At 42.6% G+C, this 25,378-nt stretch overlaps 1 protein-coding gene across 2 annotated transcripts; it reads left to right on the top strand.

Annotated features, from left to right (window-relative positions):
- The first annotated feature begins 819 nt into the window (after positions 1-819).
- Positions 820-25,378, top strand: eeig1b (estrogen-induced osteoclastogenesis regulator 1b). 2 transcript variants are annotated; one of them, XM_071466153.1, is made up of 12 exons: positions 820-1,025; positions 1,373-1,632; positions 12,622-12,742; positions 12,874-12,903; positions 14,560-14,676; positions 14,780-14,826; positions 15,088-15,248; positions 15,461-15,562; positions 16,359-16,572; positions 17,329-17,450; positions 17,539-17,605; positions 17,686-25,378. In XM_071466153.1, exons 2-12 carry the CDS (start codon positions 1,487-1,489, stop codon positions 17,729-17,731), a joined length of 1,173 nt encoding a protein of 390 aa, XP_071322254.1. In that variant the 5' UTR covers positions 820-1,025; positions 1,373-1,486; the 3' UTR covers positions 17,732-25,378. The 2 variants fall into 2 exon arrangements, with proteins under 2 accessions (XP_071322254.1, XP_071322255.1); XM_071466154.1 differs by having other exon boundaries at positions 820-1,030.

Genomic DNA, 25,378 nt, shown 5'->3' with positions numbered 1-25,378 from the left:
TTTGTTGATAAAAATTACTTTGCAAGTTTTTTAAGTTTTCAGTTTTTATGTTTTCCTATTATTATTATTATCATTATCATTATTATTATTATTATTATTATTGTAATTATAAACAGTAGTAGAAGTGACACATATCCCATACAGAAATAGGCTATCATATGACATATATGCCTCTATATCAAGAGTTATGTTGCCATATGTCACCTATGAAGAGATATATTATTATAACATATATACATAAAGATATATATATAAGTCTATAACATACATGAAAATAGTAAAATTATATATGTACAATCATTAAAATATGAACAGACACATTTTTACATGGTATAACATGTTGCAGGTGCAATATGGTCACGATATATATTTAATTCATATGTGCAAGTTTATTTAAACTACATATTTGTAAAAATTCTTTGTACTTATGTATTTTTTGTATTCATTTTAAACATACATGTCCATATTATGTTAATATTATTATTTATATTTACAAACTGTATATAATATCAACATATTGACATTGATATTGACAGGCTTTGGGCTGTATATATATGTATGCAACATAATATAAAAATACATACATAAATAAACATATTTGTATGAGCTAGACATATGTAAATATATGAAATTGTTCCAATTTCCGATAGGTTCCATATGCAATTTTTACATGTATGTACATATATGTTCTTATTTGTACATATACATACATTTAGTATATGGAAATTGGCATTGGTATATGTACATATTACATTTGCATATAGGATATTTTCATTTATTGTGCCTTTTCCTGATCCTCTTCCTCATTCACCTCTGCTCAGACTTTGTGGACGGTCCCTAACTCGCCAGTGATGTGAGACGTTCAGGGAGCCACTATAACTATTGTTGAACTCTGGTGAAGAGGGAAAAGTTGGTAAAGATGCACTGAAACTGAGAAACTGTCAAGTAGCCGGGCTCCAGTTCTCTGCAGCGGTTCACAGCTGAACTCTTTGACCCAGCGTGAGGAGCAGCAGACCGGCGGAACGGTGAGGTGTGGTGATTTGTAGTGTTTGTAGGACGGAGCCTCGGTGTTTCGTTGTTTGCGTGGCAGCTGTCTGCACCGGGAGAGCCCGGTCATGTCAGAGAACAGACAAGAAACCAAAAGAGTTTTACAGACAATGTGTAAAAGTGTCTGAAAATACAGAAGTCATTAACCAGGACTGTAATAACTAACATGTAGGAGGTTTGTCATGTATTTAAAATGTGAGTTATTAAAAATAAACGGAGCACATGAGTCACAGCTGTCACTGCTGCAGAAAGCTCAACATACAGATGCTAATAAAGCCCAGTCCATACTGTTGTATAACAGTTTATTCTTTTCCTTCTGTTCCAGGTCCAATTACTCCTCAGAGATGATTCAGGCAAAGAAAGATTTTTAAAGACAAACACAGTACATTTATTTTCATTTTTCTGGTTTCATTCATTGGAGCTGCACTGACTGAGGACAATGACTTTTTTAATGAAAAAGAAGAAGTTCAAGTTTCAAGTGTATTTCACTCTGGAGGAGCTGACAGCGGTGCCGTTTGTCAACGGGGTTCTGTTCTGTAAGATCCGGCTCATAGATGGTGGAGACTTCTCTGTGTCGTCATCCAGGTATTTAGAGCAACTTCCGTGTTGAAACCCACTCAAACCTCTGTGTAATGATCTCCACTCTGTGTTTTCCCCTTTCTTTTTCATTGCTGTAGCTGACACCTACCAACAGAGCAGATATGGATTATATGGACTCCCTGTGCTGGATGAGTCACCTGTTTGTTGTTAGTTTTCTGCCTTAAATAAGGGACAGAGGGCAGTGCATGGTGACAGCTGTAAAACTGGTATGAAAGTGCAGCTCTTGCAGTTCAGCCTTTAGCAGACTGTGTGTTATTTTACCCCCATGTCTCCTGGGAAAGTTGCCTCAGCTCCACCCTGCTGTACATTCAGACTGGGAGCGTCCCAGTGTTAATGCAGCCTGTCGCTGCTCTGTGGGACAACATTGAGGTTGTGCTGTCTTGAGGTTTGCTCAAGGGCTCCAGGGAAAAAATGGTTAAGAATCACTTTGCTGCCGACTCAAACAGGCAAACCCACAAAGGCAAACCCTAACCCTAACCCTTTCTGCAGTATTTCAAAAACAGTTCCACTGTAGTTTGGGTGAACTGATCCTTTAATTATCAGCAATTAGTAGATCAAAAGTTTGATGGTCCCTGTCCTCCAGCCGTCAGTGTGCACGCCTCACTGTGTGAGTAAGCGGAGGGGAAGTGTCACGACAAGTCATCAACTTCACAGAATAACAGACAAGCCTTAAAAGACCACACCAAAGGTTTAACATGTTTTAACCCAGTTAGACTGATTTTAAAACTAGCTTGTACAGCTCAATACTACCTTAACTTTGATGACAGCAAAAGCATCGCTTTTAATTTAAGGAAATACACTTATTTGCTTTCTTTCCAAAACTGAGATGAGAAGATCAATAATCAGTTTCATGTCTGTGTGGAGCTGGAGTCAGAATGTTGTTAGCTTAGCTTAGCATAAAGACTGGAAGAAGGGGGAAACTGCTAGTCAGGCTCCATCCAAAGGTAAAACATTTTTTCCCGTTACCAATTCTTTTACTAATGAACCTACACATGTAGGCCAGGTCTATAGCTCATCCTCATTTAGCCAATAAGCACATCAGTCTTTTAAAATCACTCTTACATAACCAATAGAATGAAAAGGTAGAATCATGATTTGAGTTGTGTATCTCTGATATGATATCATCAGCTACAGGTAGGCATAATAACGCATGAAGAAACAGACAAGGAATAATACAATTAGTTAAAACAGCTAAACTGTGAGGCGGGGGGGGGGGGGGGTTTCATCATGGTTTTAAATCTCCCTTAAGAAATTTCCTAACTCAGATATATTGTGGTCAGTCCCAGAGTTCCAGTCCAGCATCAGTGAAATATGAGGTGGCTTTCCAACAGTGGCCTCATTAATATAGAGAAACCAGAGAAGACCAACCAGAGAGGATACGATGGTGAGTGCTGTAGCTGTCTGACAGACTTGTAGGGGTTTAAGAGTGAAGCATGACTATTATCCAACACACAGGAAAACTACCTCAACAACCTTTTTCTGCTGAACATGGGGAAGCTTGTTCTATTTCTGTCTATGTGATATTTAAATGTTAATTTCTCATTGAGCCAGATGCCAAGATATTGACTTACTCCATGTTAGATCCGTTTATATGAATAGATATATGAAAGCTATGATAATGTTTTTGGCTCTTGTGAACATCATGAAGACAGAGTCAGTAGAATACACAACAGTGTCATCTGCGTAAAAATGGACTCGACAACCATTCACTGAAGAAACAATGTCGTTATTATAAATAGTGAAGAGAACCGCACTCAAAATTGACCTCTATGGCAGACCCCAGGTTACTGCTAAAACTGGGCAATTTCCAACTGTAAACAATGAAGCCTCCCAAACAGATGAACCAATCACAAGCCTTTCCATCCAGACCAACACCATGCACTCTTTCTAAAAGCAAAGGATGATCAACTGTACCAGACACAAAAAGGGCGGTACAGTGTCTCTTATTGTCTAGAGCAGATTTTAACTCATTTAGCAGCTGAAATAGTGTTGTCATTAGCTCTAAATCCAGACCGATGTGGACTTCATGAAGAGTGACTTGAAAGAACTTGAGTTGGTAACTTAACATTCCAGGATTTTCTGCTGATCAGGGTCGTTTAGATGTAGGACAGTAGTTATTTAAATCACCTACATCACCTGCTGTATAATGTTTATAATGTCATGAAATCATATGGATCGATTCCTAAACACTAGGAAATAACTGGAGCAGATAGTTTCAGGTAATGGGATCTGATTTATCCTACTCCAGGGTCAGATGCTTGAATGATGCGTACACACAAAAACCAAGCATATGCCATTCCCCACACTTAAATCAGTATTTACGAACACAGACCATGAGACTGTGATCACCTGATCCCGTCTGACCATGTGATCACATGGTTTTTAGAGCAGCCAAGTTAAATATACAGTGAAGTAAAAATAAAGAGGAGACACAGAATTTAACGTCAAACTAAACAACTTCACTGAGCTTCAGTCATTATCATCATTCTTATAAGTTTTACTGTTTACACAGAAAAACTATTTGACAGTTGATAAACAGAAATAATTGTGTTTGTTCTCATTGTTAATATTATATCCTCATTATTTACTGTGAGTCATTGTGTGAACTGTTTCCAGACTGTTTGAATATTCACTGATCACAGTCTGAGCCTGTCTGGACCTGATGAAGACTCTGGTCCTGACAGATAAAGGTCAGAGTCAAACAGGACTTTACAGCTGGAGTTATTGAGTTGTGTTTCTTTGGTGTCATTCTTTTCTGTGCCTGATAACATGTGGCTCAGACAGTGTTTTTGTCTGTAAACTGATGGATTACGTGAGAGTGTTCATCCATTTATGGATAACTGTGGGAGTGGAAATGAGGCTTGTGCACGTGCAACTAATTTCTCAATGAGTGAGATTAATAAAACACGGTCATGCTACACACTCCTTTATAACTCTGACCAAAAGAATGTGTCTGAATGTTTCTGGTTTTGTGCGTCCACATAGTTTTAATCATTAATCTACACAGAGTTTTCTGTGTCTGGCCCCTGGTGTCAGGGGTGTGCAGCCCTTCAGAGACATCATCAGGAGAGCAGGGCTGTATGGTGAATTGGGTGACATGAGGGTTATTAAAATCTCACTTTGTTTGTGAATCAAACAGTCACCATGTTGGGCAGTGGTGGGACAGTGGTTTGATTTGCTGTGGCTTTTGACCTGAAGAGACCTGTTTGTAGTTGCAGTATAACTATAAAGGGAAATGTAACCAGTCTGGTCTGCTGGTCCACTCATGACTGGACATGATTTTTTTCAGCTTTACAGTGTACTTTTCAGTGTCAGGTGTGTCCACACCATAGGAAATAAAATCATTGTACACAGCTGTTGGATAGGGCAACAGTCAGAAATGTCATATTATCATTAAAATGTCATTTTTATGTTTCATCCCTGAGAACAGTCTTTGCCAGAATTTTAGTTTGTCTGATCTCAGCAGTGACAGAAAACTTTCACAGCCATGTGGAGAGAGGAACGTCATACATGAAGTTCAACATACTGGATCAAATGTAGTTTCTTATCTTGACTGTTGTTCGGAAATGTGCTGTAAAACATTAGAGTGGAGGAAGGATGGAGGTTAACACCTCTCTCTGTGGGGTGTTGTCCAGGTTCCTCTTCCCTGTTTTCAGTGCTGGAGGTTTGTGTGAATCAGGTTGTGTCAGCTTTGTTATCATGCTTGACAGGTGGGTTTAAAGATGATTTACCTGAACTCAGCCTGGATTCAATCTACTTCTCTGTACATTCATGTGTTCATTAGGCTCCAAATGTGACCCCTGACCTTTCCTCTGCCGCCACCATGAAATAACATTTGTAGTTTTGAAGGAAATGTTTTAAAGACTATTGGATGGATCGTCATGACAATGGATACAAACATTCATCCACCTCAGGAAGTACTGGAGCAGCTCTGAGGCTCCTCAGCCTTAGAACCATATTCAGGTTCAAATTGTACTGGAGCCAGATGTGAGCAGGTGTTAGCAGCTTTTTTGTCCAGTGTAAAAGAGTCACAGGATCGACATTTATGAGAAAAAGGCCAAGCTGAGATAAACAGGAATTTCCCTTTGATGTTGTGTCCGTGAACATGCACAAGCATCGCGCAGCACCAGAGTGATCGACCCACCAAACCAGAGGGTTGGGTTTAGCAATAAGATTAAAGGTGGTTACACTGAGGAAGAGGTGTTGGTAAAAGAGGTTACCTGCGTTTCCACAGGAGGCTCTAAGGGCTCTTTGTTTCTAAGGGGCCAAAAGCAGGCTTCGTTTCTGACCTATCACTGCTGAAACAGAATTTGCAGCGCAGATTTTCACTGACAAACCTCGACTACTACGACTTGTTTCATCGTATTGTCTCTCACTGACAAATCCTGAATCTGTGAAGATGTTGATATTGTTGCTTTGGAAAGTTTATGTCTCCTTGTTGAAAAGTTCTCAGCCTGTGTCCTGGAGGTTTCAGGTTTCCGCATCTCACTTGTGTAAGTTACATACTGGACCACGACTGGTTCCCAACCAGCTGCTGTATCTCAAAGTCATATTTGTACATCCACGTGATAAACTGATTATTATTCACTCGACCTCACTAATACATAGATTAGCAGCAGAGGAAAGTGTTCAGACAAAACAGCCCTGCATTAGCACAGTTCAAAGGGTTGCAATGGTGAGGGCTTCAGTTACTGGTGAGACATAAATCCAGTCCAGGACCAGTTGTATTAACACATTAATACCTGTGAAAGTTTGACAGATGGCAAAACACCAGACTTTACACAAGATGTTATAAGTGTGGAAAACAGCAGTAACTGGATCTAACTCCAGTTCTCTGAGTACGTGCACAGACCTCCAGAAGACGTACGTACACCAGCTGTTGTTTAATCAATCATCTGTGTGTGTGTGTCTGCATGTGTCTGCATGTGTGAGTGTGTGTCACGCTCATTTGCATCTCTTTTTCATTCCTCACATTCTTCCACCAGAGAAAAAAACAGAGTGACCAATGGGAGGACAGAATTTTTAACCCACACACATCTGTAGCAGCATGTTAGTGTTCATGGACACATGTTAATATGCACCTCAACACCGGTGTGTATGTCCTGCAGTGTGTGTGAGCAGTTGCACTAGTGAAGTTAGAGTCCGCTGTGTGATGGAGAATCACTGAAGCGACGTTTGACGACCACAATCACAGAGAGTGACCAGAAAAATCCAGACTGAACAAACAGCAGTTGAATCAGACGTGTTAATCAGCTGTGTGATGAGCGTTGTAGGTAAATGTTCCTTCCTGCAGCTGTTTGAGTTCATCTCAGAGGCGATCACTGAGTTTCATATCAGGAGACTGTGAGTCTGATAATCAGACTGGATTTACATGTGATTCAGCCTGATGTCAGGTGTGTGTCCGTTCCTCACATTTAAACACGAAACAAACAGAAATGACAGATCGTTTGACCGCATGCCCTGTCCTCTTCTTCTGCAGTGGTTTACTGGCAGCAGCTGGAGAATAAGCTCCATCAGCTGTTTGCCTGGATGAGCCCACGTCCTAATATTCATATATAATAGATTCTTACAGTTTGTCCCACATGTGGATGGAAACTGGACTGTGGAGGCAGGTTGCTGTCTCTTTGGCCCTGATGAGTCAGTATGAGTGAAACCTGTAGGCTGTGGCAGCAGGAAGCAGCAGCACTTAACTTCACATTTCTCATGACCAGTGAAGAAGAGTGTTGATTTGAGTTGATATTTCTTTGTCTTTTTCTGTCTGGTCTCTTTAACTCCGTTATATGAGGGCAAACATGTGTGGAGGTGGGTGGAGTTATTGCTGCATGTACCATATTACATACACTCCTGCAGGGACAGGGTGGTGTTGTTAACTTACACCTGGAGTGGTCAAATATTTATCAGTATAGGACCATGCTAAAGCTGTAACACCTGACCCGATGGTTGGCAGCGTCCACCGAGGCGGGGGTGTCCAGCCTTTTCCTGGCAGTTTTAAGCTCCCTGTGCTGTACACCTGAATCTGCTGTAAAATTATGTTATCAGTATTAAATGTCAGCATCAGCAAAAATCTGTGATCATGTGGACACTGATGCTGGAGAACTGAAGAACTGTCAGGTCTGGACTCTAAGTGTTGTAGTGGAGACTGGAAGTGAAGGACCATTTCACTGTTTGATCCCAAACTGAGTCTCTTCTGGCGAAATGTGGACTTGTCCAGTCCCATATAGATCTGACAGCGAGAGCTGCTGGCAGAGACTGATTTTGTGCAAATGATTTCATGTGTTTATGCATTTGTGATGCAAGCTCATTTTTAGCTTGCGGGGGGAGTTTGGGTTCTGGAGACTTGCTCCTGTTCTGTTTGTCATTTATCAGTCCAACATGTTCAAGCTTTTCTGTCATCCACTTTCTTCCTGTGCATTTATTTCAGTCAGGTAACACTTTGATCACTAAGTCGGACTCATTCTCCATGCTCCCTTATAGGCAGAGACCAGCAGCCGTGGTGAGAAATAAAGCGTTGCTTGTGTGTACCTGTTGTACAATGGTGTGTTTGTAGAGCAGGTAGGTTGGGCTGTAAGAGAAGAAGTGGCAGAACCTGTCTGACTGTTGCTGACTCTCAGGTGTATTGTTGTCAGAGCTTCAGGTAGGAGAGGGGTAGGAGGGGTTTTGCAGGAGAATGCCTGCCTTATCACTGAGCACATAAAACCAAGTAAAGTCAGATTTATGTAACACCACCTGATGGTTTCACTCTTTACAGTTGCTAAAAGGTATGGAGAGAACCAGATATCCAGAGATGGGAAAGATAGAAAGAGCGTAGGAAGGATAAAATACAGGTCCCAGCATGCACCTGGCTGCTGATGGAGTCTTTACATATGAACAGACTTTACCTTTAGTTTCTTTTTAGTGTTTGAAATACAGTTAGTTGTGAAGTCAGATGTTCAATTCACACTGCTGAGATCTGAAGCTGCACTCATCCATGTGTTTTATTAAAGGCTGCAGTCAGGACCTGACACACCTCTGCTTTTCTTCTCTTGTCTTTTTGCTTCTCTCTCTGGTTTGAAGTGGGCAGGGCTCAGGTAGAAAAAGGTGTGATGTCACATACCTCTGTGCACCAATCAGAGAGAAGCAATATTTGAATCAAAATGTGACTGCAGTTTTGGCCTTGTTTGCCGCACCCACACAGTCCTGCTGGGTCAGACCAGAGGTCTGGACTACAAACCAGGATCTGAGGTCATCCAGGTGACTTCGGGCCTAACTGGTTTCAGTCCTATGATGGTGGTTCACTAGTTACTGCAGTAAATCACCATGGTAACTGATGCTGAACTCCTGCTCTGAATCAGGACCTGTCAACAGCTGAACTACTGACCAATCAGATCACTGGAAAAACTGAGTCATCATCTCTACAGGATCCTGACAGGGACAAAAGAGTTGAGAATAAAGTCTAATAATAAAGATCAGTAGATGTTTGAATGGATCAGTGGATGTTCTGCTGTTGGAGTCTTTCCATGTGTCCTCTCTGGTTTCAAAACAGAGCTTCTAACAAACAGAGGAGAGTTTATCACTAAATAACTTCATCAGAACTATTAGAGCTTCATCTGAACTGAACACAAATCCTTTCATCCACAGGATCCTGACAGTGATAAAGCTGTGACTCTCCTCTTCATCACTGCAGCTCAGAATAACATGAGGAGACTTTGAGCAGACCTGGAAATAAATACTAAACCTCTGATCTGTTTGATCAAATCAATGATCCACACACTGATTAATACTTCATCATTACTATTAACATTTCAGTCTCACTGAACTCATCACACATCAACTTCTTCTCTCCACAAATAGTCTGACGTCACTTGAACTGTCTGATCCTTATCACATGTTCGAATCATCATCAGACAGAAGAAGAAACTTCAGGATAATTCATCTTCTTACAGCATATCCACAGTCTGACTGTAATGATTATAATCTATTTCTAGTGTTTCTTCTTTATCCTAGTCATGAGATCATATTGTTTACATTTCACCTTGATGAATGTCACTTTATGACATCACCATTACTGAATTAACCTGCAGGCATCAGCGTTTCTTTATTAAGACTTTATTCATGGTTCTGACAATGTTGCTTAGAATTAACAACTCTGCCTCTTTCCCATGACTGTACCTGGACAGGTGAGCCCAGGGTTAACTGAACCAGGTAATAACCAGCTTCAAGTGCAGGTTATCAGGATGGACAATGTTCAGTTAAGCCAGATGATGTAAAGTTATCCTTGGTCTGTTGAACCTGCTTCGTGGTCCAGACCTCTGGAGTCATGGTGCCGACAAACACTCACAGACTGACATTTGTCAAAAGTTTGACCATTTAGTCAAAACAGCAGTAACAACAGTTACAAACAGTTAAAGCAGTTTTAAAGGAAACTGCTCATCTGAGTGACTCCATGTCTGGACTGTTCAGACCTGTTCAGACCTGGTATTGACATCTGTTGCAGGTGATCAGATCACAAGTGGTGTGTTCAGGTGTGAAAGCACCCAGGACACATTGAGATCTGATCTCTGGTCTGGGCCACACTGAAGGAGTGTCTGCTCCACTGACTTCCTGTGCCATAGTCTGATTAGTCCTGATAAAGGACTAACCATGCGAGGAAGCAGATCTCACATTGTGACATCCCATTCCACAGAACAAGCATGTGGGACTATCTGTGATCAGGAAACCTGCATAGCTGCAGGGTTCTCAGTGTCTCCTCTGACAGCAGCCGGGACAGATAACATCAGAGTTTACCAGCCAAGTCGGGACAAGCCTGTGGCCTGTGTGTAACATGTAGAGGAGTTTGTAAACACTGACAATTTCAGTACTGGTTTCTGGATAATACTGGAACAGCTCACCTTTGCTTTACCTTTGCTTATTATTCATCAGCTTAGTGAGAGAAGTGCTGATTGAGGAAAGAATTGTGCTTGTCAGTTTCCCTATCTATAAAACATGTAGGTCACCACCACCTCCACATCCTTACATTAAATCCACCGCTTATCCGAGGTCAGCTCCCAGCACTGTTCTCCACCTCCTCCTCATCCCGAGGTGTTCCCAGGCCAGATGAGGTCTATAATGTCTCCAGTGTGTACTTGGTCTAACCCGCGGCCCCCTGAGAGGGGGACTTTAGGCCAGGGGTCCCAAACCATTTTGACATGGAGCAGCAGCACTGCTCCAAGGCAGACACCCTGTGGCCAAAACTCATTTCAGCTGCTTGTATCCATGATCTCATTCTTTCAGTCTCCACCCAGATGGGGGTCGACTGGTAAATCCAGAGCTTTGCCTCCTGGCTCAGCTCACGATGGTCCGGTACAACGCCTGCTTTACTGCTGACACTGCAACATCCTGACTGTGAAGATGTAAATCACCTCATCATGTTCATCACCATCATGTTCTAGTTACACATACAACCACCATTCACTCTTAGACTATTCTAAATTATGTCTGGCTACTTTCACAGCATACTTAATTTTTCCAGTTCACATTTCCCTTCAAGATATTTTCTTTCAAAGTTTAATAAATTGAAAGTGTTGGAGGAAGTTTCTATGTTTCTGGTCACTTTTATACAAAAATCACAACACTGAGTTGAACAAGGAGACATGACGTGAACTTTGTTTGAACTTTGTTTGAGCACACTCCTCAGCTGTGAAAGAGAGAGTCACATGTTCTCACTTCCTGACCCCTGGCCTTGAGTCTCTGGTTGTTTGACTGTGTTTCTCGTTGGTGACTTAAATCAGGTCTGTGTTTAACAGTGTTTAACAGGTTTTCAGGTTTCATTCTGTTACATCAAACCATCAGTAAATCCCTCAGTCCTGATTTCTAGAAGCTTCTCCATCTGTTAAAAAAGACTGGTTGCTAACAAGTGTCTAAATGAGACGACAGAGGTCCAACATGAAAACTGATCTCCTCACCAGTCCACCTTTACAACTGTTACAAATGCAGATCTGCAGTGTTGGCTTTTTAGGTTTTTATGTGTATGACATTTATTAAACTAGAAACTAGCATGTACTGAAGTTGATGATACATTTTAGAAAAATGAAACTCATTTCATTGATATCTGAGCCACATGTTGTTTGTGCAGTGCTTCACTAAGTCTTTCAAGATGTTTCCTTCCTCAACCAGTTTAGTGCAAATCAAGTTTCTTCCAAAGAAATCTTCATCTTCATCTGCCTCCCACTGCTTTGCTATGTAGACAGAAGTGATGTCAGTTAATGCCACCCCATGCACAGGCAGTGATAAACCCCTGCAGCAGGGATCCTCTCCTGCAGAGGAGAGTTGGTTCCCAGTTCAGCCTTGTCCTGATCACACTGTTGATCTGTCTGTTTTCAGCTCTGTGTACAACACTTCATCAGATCCTCTCGGTGCTGCTCTGAAATCACTGAGACAAGCAGAGGGAGAGATGTCCCACACCAGAATACATGCAGATAAACACCAAATCTGTTCTTAGTCTGTGGAAAACCCCGCAGCAGTCCATTGGCTCTGATGTGTCACATCCCAGGATGACATCATCTGATGGTTTCTAACGAGGCAGGAGAGACACTCAGCTGGTGCTGATTATCAATTCCTGTGGTCAACAACATATTCAGATGTGAGGTTGTTTACTGCTGTATCAGGCCACAGGCTCTCACCAGAATACCCATAATTCACCTTGTTTATGATGCATGAATCAATTCCACCACAGGATTCATGTTGTGTTATATAAAAGAAACATGATGCAGTGTATGAACCTGGATCATCCTCCTGCAAAAGGTGCAACCAGGGGCCCTACAAATGGAGGAGAAGGGGCCTCAGTGTGCAGGGGGCCCAGAGCTGGAGTCCCCCAGAACATGACATGGATTATTATTATTGTGTCAGAGGGATTTTTGAGCTCTACAACTATATACATCACAACAAGCTGTGTGTTTGTTCTCCAGACAGTCTGAATTGTGTGTGTTTGTGTGTGTGTGTGTGTGTGTGTGTGTACAGGGAGGAGGTGCAGCAGAACTGCGTTCGATGGAGGAAGAAGTTCTCCTTCGTGTGTAAAATGAGCGCAAACCCGATCTCCGGAGTGTTGGACCCCTGCATCTGCAGGATCTCTGTACGCAAGGTGAACTCCAAATCCCAGCAGCCACCTCTCTTTGCTCCTCTGGGTTCTGAATGTAAAGATGAGAGTAATATATAGTGAACCTTAATCATGTGGTGTGTGTTTATCTCAGTTTTTACTTTCTGTGTTTCCAGGAACTGAAAGGAGGAAAAACCTTCTCAAAGGTGAGTTTATGCTGTGATGATGTGATGAGCAGCGACTGTAAACACATCAATACTAATGTTTAACCAGCAGAGCTCAGTGTGAGCTCACAACAAGCTGCTGCCTCCGAACACCTGAGTTTTACAGTGTCCCTGGTGGTAAAACCTGTTAAACACCAACCATGTCAACATCACAAGGATATGTTCTGGAGAAACAGTCAGAGGGGAATAACACACACTGTGTTAAATACAGTGTTCCTCCAGGTGGTCAGCTGTGTGTTCAGTCTGTTGGCTCACGCCTGTTTAACTGTCCTCTGTTAGTAAAACATCCAGAGCAGGATGATCAGTCAAAGGAGCGACTAACAGATAAACCTGTGAGTTTGTCATGTGTTGATTCAATACGCTTCACAGCAGGAAGTTAAGAGTGTGTGATGAACCAAACTGAGGATAAAGCTAAAGCTAAAGCTGTGACCCCTACAGGCTGCAGCAGGTGTTACAGTAAACAACATGGATGGTGGACAGAAGAAGAGCAGCTGACCGCCTCTGTTTTTCACTGACTCAAACAGAGATGATGGTGTGCTCAGTGACGGCTGCCTCCAGCCAATCAGAGAAAAAAAAAAACTTCAGGTCCAGACAATGTTCCAAACAGAAACATGGTCACAGTCCAACATCTCCAGTCAAGTCTGCAGCATGATGACACTCTCTTATCTGATGACCATGAGGTGCAGTTGAGAGCTCTGGGAAAAGCTTGTAAGTAGACCTCTTTGGCTGATCTGTTCACAGCTGACTTAGCGTCTGATGGTTAGCATGAGGGTCATCTGGGATGGAGAGCACCCATATCAATAAGGTTTATAGTCTGAGGAGCATGAACGAGCTCAGGAAGTGTCACAGCAGTCTGTCCATCACCACACGAGTGATAAAATGAAGTGGTCAGAACAAACACCAAGGGAACATGAGTCCACAGTGTCCACAGTAAAGCTCATGAGACCCTGAGCTGCTGTTACCAGGGTAACTGTCTCTGGACCTGGACTCTGAAGTATTGGATGGACAGACCAGTTGGACTCTTGACCCTGGAGTCCTTGTGCGCCAAAAACAATAAACTAGTTGAAGAGAAATGTGTTTTTAATCAGACATTTTCAGACTCCCTGGATACACAGCTGGGAGGAATTTGCATAAACTCTGTTAATAGGAACAGTGATGAATGAAGTACATGTACACACCAGCACCAACACAAACTGTGGCAAAGGAGGGCAAAGGTTAAAGGAGGTCATTAATCTCTGCTCTCTGTCTTCATTCACTTCCTCACATCATGGGACTGGTTCATAAACAAACAGTCCAGACTGACCAGATCTGCCTGTCCACCTTAAATGTGACTGTCTGTTGTTTCCTCCTGTTTGTCTCCTTGCCTGTCTCCTTACCTGTCTCCTTGTCTCTCTCCTTGTATGTCTCCTTGTCTGTCTCCTTACCTGTCTCCTTGTCTGTCTCCTTACCTTTCTCCTTGTCTGTCTCCTTGTCTATTTCCTTACCCGTCTCCTTATTTGTCTCCTTACCTGTCTTCTTGCCTGTCTCCTTGTCAGTCTCCTTACCTGTCTCCTTGCCTTTCTCCTTGTCTGTCTCCTTGTCTGTCTCCTTGTCTGTCTCCTTACCTGTCTCCTTGTCTGTCTCCTTGTCTGTCTCCAGTTGGGTTTCGCTGATCTCAATATTGCAGAATTTGCTGGATCAGGCTCCACAGTTCGCTGCTGCATCCTGGAGGGTTATGACACCAAAAACACTCGACAGGACAACTCTATCCTAAAGGCAGGACTCACAAACACACACACACACACACACACACACACACACACACACACACACACACACACACACTGAGGTTTAGTAACACACCTGTGTTTTTTTACAGGTAACAATTGATATGACTCTTCTGTCTGGGGACCCCTGCTTTAAAACGTGAGTTCCTCTTCCTCCTGTTGTTACTCTTTGCTGGTTTTGAACTACAGTTCCCATAATTCTGGGGCTTGGGGGATATAAACAGTTGGGTAAATTTGCCATAGAGTTACCTTTGAGCTACAACCTGAGCCTCTCTTTATATTTCTTGTATGTTTGTTAGTCTGTTGTTGTGACTGTAACCTCACACTGAAAGAGTGAGTGTGTCTGTGCTAACTGTTTTAAGTGTTCATTATATTGTGTGCCTTTTGTCTTGACCCCCAGGCCCCCCTGCACAGCCAAGTCTGTATCCATAGGGGACCAGGACCCCACCCTGCAGCTGGACTGTAAGGGAGAGAGCACTGATGCCACAGAGCAACCACTAGGGGGCATCACGGAGGGAGCTCAAGCCTTCAAACCCCGACAGTCGTCAGTACGGAGCTCAGGTAACTGCTCAGCTTTATTATTCTCTGTACCCAGCTGCAACAGAAGACCCCGTTAGAATGAAAAAGTGTCATCCTCTCAAAGACAGTTCCTGAGTGCAGGTTGATCTGAAGGTTTTACAGGGTAATCATATCATATCTGATGTGATTTGCTGTTGATCCATGTGATGCAGTCAGGTGTCAGTGTGTGTTTGCTGTGTGTGTCCTGACTGCAGGGCTGCCTGAGGAGGGGGAGACTGTGTCCAGCCCAGACGAGGTCTTTCACACCGGTCACTTCCGCAGCTCCAGCTACGCCAGCCAGCACAGCAAGATATCAGGTGAGAGCCGCTCACTTCCTGCTGCTGAGACCAGGATATGGTCTGAGAGAGAGACCCCTGCACCCTCACACAGCTGGGACCAGTGTGACACTGTTTGACCTGGGCTGCATATAATCAGTGCTGTGCATCCATCCAGAGCCACTGCATAAATCTGGACTACCTACTGGGAAAAGTCAGCAAATGGCCCCAGAATTCCAGGAGCCCTGAGAGCTGTAGTGTCGCTGTGTGCTATCTGGGTTTGAGTGATATCTCTCTACATGATCAAAAATCGGCCCAATGAAACATTGTTAATGAAACATTTCTACCACTGAAGCACAGTGTCAGTCAACATGATGTTGAGGACTGAGGACAGAGGGGCCTGTTTCTGTTTCTGAACAGACACTGACATGAACATGAAGGAAGATCTGAGTCAAACAGTATCAACAAAAAATCAAATGGACACAGATAAAAAAAGTTTTATTATGTATAAAGGTCCCATATCTCCTCCTCTCCTCTCCTCTCCTCTGCTCTCCTCTTCCTCTCTCCTCCTCTCTCCTTTTCTCTCCTCTCCTCCTCACCCCCCCCACCCTGTCCTCCCCTCTCCTCTCCTCCCCCGTCCTCTCCTCTCCTCTCCTCTCCTCCCCCCTCCTCTCTTCTCCTCCTCTCCTCTCCTCCTCACCTCTTCCTCCTCTCCTCTCCTCTTTACCCCCCCTCCCCTCTCTTCTCCTCCCCTCTCCTCTCCTCCTCTCTCCTCTCCTCCTCCTCTCCTCTCCTCCGCTCTCCTCTCCTCCTCCTCTCCTCTCCTGTCCTCCTCCAGGCTACAGCACAGGTCACTCTCGCTGCTCCAGCCTGACTGACCTCAGTCACCATAGAAACGCCTCTTCCAGCAGCAGCACCTCATGCGGTGTTGCCCACCCTGCCCAGCCGCCTCCCTCCACCCCCACCGACCATCACAGACAAGCAACTCCTACCAAACCAGAGAGGCCTCCTCCGCCCTCTGCAGCAGCCCTCATGTCCAACAGGTCCTCCAGGTAGACACAGACACACCTGTGTTGTTCACAGCTCACACCTGTCGTGCATGTTTCCCACTGAGACTGACTGACGAACCTGTAATAACAGCTTCATGTCCTCACTGTCACTGTGTCAGCCTCAACACTAAACCACCACCAACAGTCTGTTCAAACTATGATGTGTGAGACAATCATGAGACAACTCCATAAGCCTGCTCCAACCAATCAAATCACACCACAAACACACAGAGGTCACGTTCACTCACTGAATACATGAGCAGACAGCTAGCTGCTGGCCAACTGTCACTCACGGAGGCCACGCCATTCACATACATGTCAAAGGTTAAATGGTAAGGGTTGATTTGTGAAGGCAGCTGATGTGTGATACTTAATGTGACTGAGCCATTGTGTTTTTAATTACTGTGGCTGATCACGCCTCTGCTCAGGATGAAGTTGGGCAGATTTATGATGTCACCAAACTCTCTTTACTGAGGCAGAGTATAAAGGCCACAGTCAGAAAGAATAAAAAGAAAAGGAGAGAGGTGAGATAAAATGAAAAATATGATGTAATGTTTTAAGAGTAAAAGTCAAAGTAAAAGCTTTTACATGTTCAGTGAGGGATGTGGATGTTGTCATTTGTTGTCACGAAGAAAACTGCAGAATGTCACAGAGTGTAAAATGATGGTTGTATGAAGCAGAGTGTTTCTGGGCCCTCGGCTCTTCAGAGCTTCAGATCTGAATCATCTCTCCATTGGTATTTGTCTCGCCCAACAACAGGAGGAAGAAGGACACTGTGCAGAGGCAGCCAAGCTGTGTGGACGACACTCGCATCGATGCAGACGACATCGTGGAGAAGATTGTCCAGAGCCAGAACTTCTCTGACAGCAGCAACAATGAAGGTCGCACAGAGTTTCACTTTCTTTAATTCAGCAGAGCATTGGTGTATCATGACCTTAACTTCTCCTCCGGGTTCTTTATTTCCTTCAGACAGCAACCTGAGACTGTTTGTCAGTAAAGATGGGACCACTGCCCTCAGTGGGACGCTCGCTAACAGGTACAGTACACATCTGATTTACTGTCTCTCTAGCTGCCCAGTGCCTTCTTCTGAATGAGGATGTGTCTGTGTTTTCTCAGAGGAACACCTGGTGTGTTTGAGCCGGTCGTCATCGAGACTCACTGACAGACACATGAACTCATCTCCAGCCCCATTGACGTGTTGAAGAGACTCTGGTTATCTGCTTCTTATAAGACTACTATGGTATAGATATTGAGCCTTTTTATTATATTTAATCGGGTGGTTGAAGGTGTGTTTAACACAGTTACTGTATTTTCTCAAATAGTGGTCAGGCCTTTGTTTTGCCTCAGATGAAGTAAGAGCAGGTCTTTATTTCTAATTTTACTGAACAGTTTTAGTCCCTGTTGTTTGCTGTTGATGCAGATTCAACATGTCCCCTGTCTATTTTACATTAAGACACCTCCAGTAGTCCAGGGGCAGTAGTTCCTCTCCTGTCCTGAGAGGCTTTTATTGTGGAACATCTGCAGGAGATCTCGAGTGTCAGTACAGAAGCTCAGTGCTGTGTAAATTAATTCATCAGTTAGTGGGAACTACAGAATGTTTTATTCTCAGGCAGAAGAATTCATGATTCATGATCTGAAAGTATAATTCATGTGCACAACTTTATTTTAATGTCACGTTATTTACTTCAGAATTAATGTGAAATTATATCTAGTTTTCAATCAGTGTGTTAGCATCAGGCTAGCTGCTGTGTGTTGGTGCTGCAGTGTCCACAAACACTGAATGAATCTCTTTAGATTAATATTGTGTGGACACTGTTCATTGACCCTGCACCACTTCTCTTTTATACAGCTATGATGCTTTCACAGCATTAACAGCGTTAGCAGCTTTAGCAGCGTTAGCAGCGTCAGCAGTGTAAAACTCCTGATGCAAACTAAACACTGATAAGTTGTCAAGCTGTGTACAGACTCAGGTTTATCGTGTTAAACCTTTTTGACATCAGAAAATCTGATGTTACGTTCAGTTGATGTGAGCCGACACTTTTCATTTGACAGCATTAATTACAAGTTAGTTTTTTCCTCCCGAGACTAGGCACTCTGTTACTCTGTTAAAAAGAGAAACACCAGTTTTCCCCTCTTTTTTTCTTGGCTGAAAATTAATTTCCAGATTCTGTTTGAGAATTTACAGTAATCCAATAATCATCTCTTTATGGGGTGTGTGTGTCAGACCTGACCCTGGATCAATGGTTGCTGGAAAATTTGCAGAATCACTTGTAAAAATGTTTGTTCACTGACTGGAGGTGACTTGAACAACACTTCACAGTGTCTCGGGGCAGCACGTGGACACGCTGACATGTCACAGCAGGAAAAACACAGACGTGATGCCTAAACTCCATTTAGCTGCTTCAGTTTGACAGACGGCACCGTGGTGCAGAGGTTAGCACTGTAGCACTGTGGCCTCACAGCCAGAAGGGGGGGAGGGGGGGGGGTTCCTCCAGCTTCCTCCCTCAGTCCAAACGCATGCAGGTTAACTGATGATTGTAGGTGTGAGGTGGTTGTTTGTCTCTGTGTGTCAGCCCTGTGATAGACTGGAGACCTGTCCAGGTGTACCCCGACCCTGCACAGTGTCAGCTGGGATTGGCCCCAGCCCCCAGTGACCCTAAAAGAATAAGCAGTATGGTGAATGAATGAAAGAATTATTGAATGAATGAATGCTTCAGTTTTAGGGTCCTGGTGCTGTACCCACTGGTTCACAGTGTCCTGGTTTACTGGAACACCTGAACACAACACAGACTTTGTTAATGTACCTGAGCTTTTCCTACTGTGACAAGTCAAGATGTCTGCTGTGAGTATTGTGTTGTCATCAGTTGCCAGGTGACAGTCTACTCATCACAGAGTGACAGGAGCCTTCCAGCAGTTTAAAGACAGCTCATAAAGACAGCGATTAGTCAGTTTGATGAAGCTGTTTGTGCTGTTTGGCTGCACATGATCGGGCTTTACTGGGATTCACTGCACACTGAGCACAGGACCAGTCTGAAACACACCCACTAACTCTTTGACCAGTGCCAAGTGCACAAATTACTTGAACAATACCCTGAAAACCACCACAGTATGAGTTGTGTAGTCTAACACTGAAACAACGCTGCGTTCAGGAGCCCCTCGTCAACTTAAAGTCGAACATTTCTGAGTCGATCACCACAAGGTGGTACCCGATCATGTGACAGAACAATACACACCTGTGGTACAGTCAGACCATTTGACCCAGTGTCCACTTGAGTGGAAACAGTGTGTAAGGTTCATCTCCATATTAACACATGTAAGAGGCTGCTCACTGCTCATGTTCTGGTTTATCCACTGAATGATGGTTGGTGATGATTTTCTGACTTTACCAGTTGACGAGGACTTACTGGCTGCAGCACCAGAGCCACCAGAGGCTCTGGAACACAAGCTTTAATTATATTTGAATTCTATTTGATGTATGTAGGCTACTTCTATATTTTGCACATGTGTGCTCTGTGGGGAGGATTGTTAAAAACCACTAAAAGGAAATGGAGATGGTGCAGTTTTCCAAAATGACATGACTTTTTTTTCTTTTTAAAAATGTCTTTATTCTTTTTACACATTTAATATTATGTCGTTCTTACCAGACAAAATGTTCTTATGAAACAGCGTTCTGTGTTCATATGGCTGGCCGTATGTAACCGTCCATCATGCACTTCTGAATGCTCTTATCCATTTATCAAGAATCTGAGAGTTTTTCAAACTTTGGTTAAAATTTACTCAAATTCTTGTCACAATTTAGTCACATTTTTACATTTCAAGAGGCTAAAGAGAAAAGTTCCTTAAAGCTGAAGTAACTGATTTTTGCAGCTACACAACATTTCCACATGATCACTTTATAAAGTTGTTATCCTAACATGTTGCGACTAATTACACAACATCAAGGCAAGGCAAGGCAAGGCATCTTTATTTATATAGCGCATTTCATACCAAGGCAACTCAATGTGCTTTACATAAAGACAAAAAAAGAACAGCATAAAACAGCATAAAAACAAAAGAAAACAGAGTTAAAAGCGGGGGCAAAAAAGTAAAATAGAAGAAAATAGAGTTTTAAGTTCTTAAAAAGAGCTCAGCTATAAGCACATGAAAAGAGAAATGTTTTTAACCTGGATTTAAAAGTGCTTACAGTTGGGGCTGATCTCAGTTCTGCTGGTAGTTTGTTCCAGTTGTGTGCAGCATAACAACTAAATGCTGCTTCACCATGTTTGGTCTGAACTCTGTGCTCCACTATCTGACCTGAGTCAGTAGATCTCAGAGCTCTACTGGGTTTATACTCTACTAACATGTCATTCATGTATTCTGGACCTAAACCATTCAGTGATTTGTAGACCAGTAGCAGAACTTTAAAATCTATTCTGTAGCTGACTGGGATGTAAGGTCTTAAGAACTGGGGTGATGTGATCTGATCTCTCTGTTCTGGTTAAAACTCGAGCTGCAGCGTTCTGAATGAGCTGCAGCTGTTTGATACTTTTTTGGGGGAGTCCAGTCAGAAGACCGTTACAGTAATCAAGTCTACTGGAGATAAAAGCATGAATCAGCTTCTCCTGATCAGTTTGGGACATGAAACCCTTAATTCTGGATATGTTCTTAAGTTGATAAAAGGCTGATTTGGTGACTGATTTGATATGGCTGTTGAAGGTCAGATCTGAGTCTATCAGCACGCCAAGGTTTCGGACTTGGTCTTTAGTTTCTATAGACAGTGACTCAAGGTGTTTACTGACAGCAACCCTCTTCTCTTTATTGCCAAAAACAATGACCTCAGTTTTTTCTTGATTTAACTGAAGGAAATTTTGGTTCATCCAATTTTTGACTTGCTCTAAACAGTGATACAATGATTCTATTGGACTGCAGTCATCTGGAGACAGTGCGAGATATATTTGTGTGTCATCTGCATAACTATGATAGTTGACATTAGAATTCTGCAGAATTTGACCCAAAGGCAGCATATACAGGTTGAACAGAAGGGGTCCAAGGACTGACCCCTGAGGAACTCACGTCATAGCCACTCGATCAGATTGATAACTACCGATGGTCACAAAATAACTCCGCTCCTCCAAGTAGGACCTGAACCATTTTAGGACTGTCCCGCTGAGTCCTGCCCAGGTTTCCAACCTGTCCAACAGTATACTGTGATCCACAGTGTCAAACGCAGCACTGAGATCCAACAGGACCAGAACTGACACCTTGCCTGAGTCAGTGTTCAACCTTATGTCATTTAACACTCTAATGAGAGCTGTTTCTGTACTGTGGTGAGGTCGGAAGCCTGATTGAAATTTGTCAAAGAGTCCACTGGAGTTCAAGAAGTTGCTGAGTTGATTAACATTAATTTGGAGTTGTGTCTCTGACAGCCTGGTGAGTCTCAGTCCAGTGTTCCCTCTATGTTAGCTCAGTATCTCCTCCAGCTCCTGAGGGAAATACCCGGCTCATATATTAAATGCTCCTTTGTGTTCATCAGCTGCCGTCTGACGTTCTGTCTGCTCCTCGGGGATCTGCAGGCACAGTGGGTTCATCGGCCTCCTCTCAGGCTCTGAGAGCTAAAACAGGCTAAAAAGCTAATTGATACAGAATATGGTTATAATTCTCTGTGGGTTTGTCACTACCATTGACTTAACATTGCACATAGTTGTTTGATCCATTGCTAATACGTCAAAATGCTGAGTGCAGCTTTATGGCCCAGTATTTTTGGAGGCTCTGATTGTCAGTCACTCATCCATCTGCCAATCAGCTAACTGCTGCTGGACCAAATAGTGTCAGTATATTTAAGTCAGTGAACTATTTTTATTCATCTGACTATGACTGAGAGAGGCTCAGATTACTGGACCTATATCTTGCCTCACAATGACATCATTCACCACAACAACCAGCTTCAGTCAGAACTTCATGCAGTTTGTTTTGTCAGGGTTCTGCAGTATGATGAAACTCACAGCAACTATTTTCATATCACAGCTGAATGGTTTGTGTAGAGTCTGTAAACAGAGCTGACAGGTGGGAGTGGCTGTATTGTAGCAAGGTCAGTCCGTAAGTTGCAGCAGCACAAAGCTCGTGCTGTACCACAACTGACAATATACAGTTGTGTGAAAAAGTGCTTGCCCCCTTCCTGATTTTTTTTTGCATGTTTGTCACACTTAAATGTTTCAGATCAAACAAATTTAAATATTAGACAAAGATAACACAAGTAAACACAAAATGCAGTTCTTAAATGAAGGTTTTTATTATTTAAAAAAAAAAAAAAAAAAAAAAAAAAGGAAATCCAAACCTACATGGCCCTGTGTGAAAAAGTGATTGCCCCCTAAACCTAATAACTGGTTGGGCCACCCTTAGCAGCAACAACTGCAATCAAGCGTTTGTGATAACTGGCAATGAGTCTTTTACAGCGCTGTGGAGGAATTTTGGCCCACTCATCTTTGCAGAATTGTAATTCAGCCACATTGGAGGGTTTGAGTATGAACTGCCTTTTTAAGGTCATGCCACAGCATCTCAATCGGATTCAGGTCGGGACTTTGACTAGGCCACTCCAAAGTCTTCATTTTGTTTTTCTTAAGCCATTCAGAGGTGGACTTGCTGGTGTGTTTTGGACCATTGTCCTGCTGCAGAACCCAAGTGCGCTTCAGCTTGAGGTCATTAACAGATGGCCGGACATTCTCCTTCAGGATTTTTTGGTAGACAGCAGAATTCATGGTTCCATTTACCACAGCAAGTCATCCAGGTCCTGAAGCAGCAAAACAGCCCCAGACCATCACACTACCACCACCATATTTTACTGTTGGTATGATGTTCCTTTTCTGAAATGCCGTGTTACTTTTATGCCAGATGTAATGGGACATACACCTTCCAAAAAGTTCAACTTTTGTCTCGTCAGTCCACAGAGTTTTTTCCCAAAAGTCTTGGGGATCATCAAGATGTTTTCTGGCAAAACTGAGACAAGCCTTTATGTTCTTTTTGCTCAGCAGTGGTTTTCGTCTTGGAAGTCTGCCATGCAGGCCATTTTTGCCCAGTCTCTTTCTTATGGTGGAGTCATGAACACTGACCTTAATTGAGGCAAGTGAGGCCTGCAGTTCTTTGGATGTTGTTCTGGGGTCTTTTGTGACTTCTTGGATGAGTCGTCGCTGCGCTCTTGGGGTAATTTTGGTCAGCCGGCCACTCCTGGGAAGGTTCACCACTGTTCCATGTTTTCGCCATTTGTGGATAATGGCTCTCACTGTGGTTCGCTGGAGTCCCAAAGCTTTAGAACTGGCTTTGTAACCTTTTCCAGACTGATAGACCTCAATTACTTTGTTTCTCATTTGTTCCTGAATTTCTTTGGATCGCAGCATGATGTCTAGCTTTTGAGGATCTTTTGGTCTACTTCACTTTGTCAGGCAGGTCCTATTTAAGTGATTTCTTGATTGAGAACAGGTGTGGCAGTAATCAGGCCTGGGTGTGGCTAGAGAAATTGAACTCATCATCATCATCATCATCATCATCATGTTTTAACAGGGGGGGCAATCACTTTTTCACACAGGGCCATGTAGGTTTGGATTTTTTTTTTCCCTTAATAATAAAAACCTTCATTTAAAAACTGCATTTTGTGTTTACTTGTGTTATCTTTGTCTAATATTTAAATTTGTTTGATGATCTGAAACATTTAAGTGTGACAAACATGCAAAAAAAATAAGAAAAGTGTGTCTTTTTCACACAACTGTACAATAGATCCTCACCCCCAGTGGACTCGTGTGTGTTTGTGTATCTGCAGTATGTGTATGTTAATGCCTGTGTCGATGCTGTACTGTATGTGTGTATGTGCCACTGGATGTATGTGTCAGCTGTGGAGGGATGTATGGAAAACTTCCTCTTTACTCTGCTCCTTTAATCCCTGGTTCCTGTCCCTGATCTGTGGAAACTGTGGAAAACTTTTGACCTGTTGTTTAATCACATAATTCACATGATTACAGCCGCAGCAGAGTTTTCACACCAGAGCCTTCCTCCACAGTCTCTAGGTCTCTGTCCATATGGAACATGTTGGGTTCCACTGGGAGAACCTTGCTTGCACATTTATCCCTCCAGTCTGTTGTCCTTGTATTTTCAGACCAGCAGGTCTGGTCTGCAGATTTGTACAGAATGATGTTTAAGCTAATATGTTGTGGCGAGCTGGGAAAGTATGAACAGTTATTATTTACAGTGGAGGGTGTGGTCATTATAGTAAAGGGAACCATGTTAGTGAATCGTCTGCAACTGTGATTTGTTCTATACTTATTCTTTCCTTTGCACTTGACGGTGTAGCCTGTGATATTATTACATTTATTACATTAATATACAGCGAAATGCTTTTTATGCATGTGGTGAATGGGATTTTTCTTTCCTCATTATTTTAAACGAAACTGAATTGTCTCATAATTACATTGGGATTTCTGCTGCATTAGTGGTTGTGGTACAGGGAGAAATTATAAAAACTGTTCTTAATTTTGTAATTTATCAAATTTAATTAAACTGGACCAACACGTGTGAATTTATGAGGTAATAATAAATATATGCATACAAACAGCACAGCACTAATATGTTCAATAAAGTGTCTTACATATCCTTCTGTCTAAATTCTTGGTACATTTTTGGTTCTTCTAAAGTTAACTCATGATGGAAAATCAGATTTTTTATCTTAATGTATTGTAACTGTAACTGCTGGGAAACACATGTAAGAGTCACACATGTAACACATGTAATCAGCAGATTAACTGCAATGAATTTTGATTTGAATTAATAAAGTATTAAAACCTGG

This window comes from Trachinotus anak, unplaced genomic scaffold (genome assembly GCF_046630095.1).
Source record: "Trachinotus anak isolate AG129_WGS33_773 ecotype Australia unplaced genomic scaffold, CSIRO_AGI_Tana_v1 ptg000028l, whole genome shotgun sequence".
NCBI lineage: Eukaryota > Metazoa > Chordata > Actinopteri > Carangiformes > Carangidae > Trachinotus > Trachinotus anak.
The sequence above is the reverse complement of the archived record's forward strand: the minus strand, read 5'-3'. Positions and strand labels throughout refer to the sequence as shown.

Bases quoted from the DNA above. Each gene is read 5' to 3' on its own strand.
- eeig1b (XM_071466153.1), top strand. From the start codon at position 1,487: ATGACTTTTTTAATGAAAAAGAAGAAGTTCAAGTTTCAAGTGTATTTC. The intron at 12,743-12,873 runs GTGAACTCCAAA...CTGTGTTTCCAG, and splicing joins GCAGGATCTCTGTACGCAAG to GAACTGAAAGGAGGAAAAAC. The intron at 15,249-15,460 runs GTAACTGCTCAG...TCCTGACTGCAG, and splicing joins GTCGTCAGTACGGAGCTCAG to GGCTGCCTGAGGAGGGGGAG.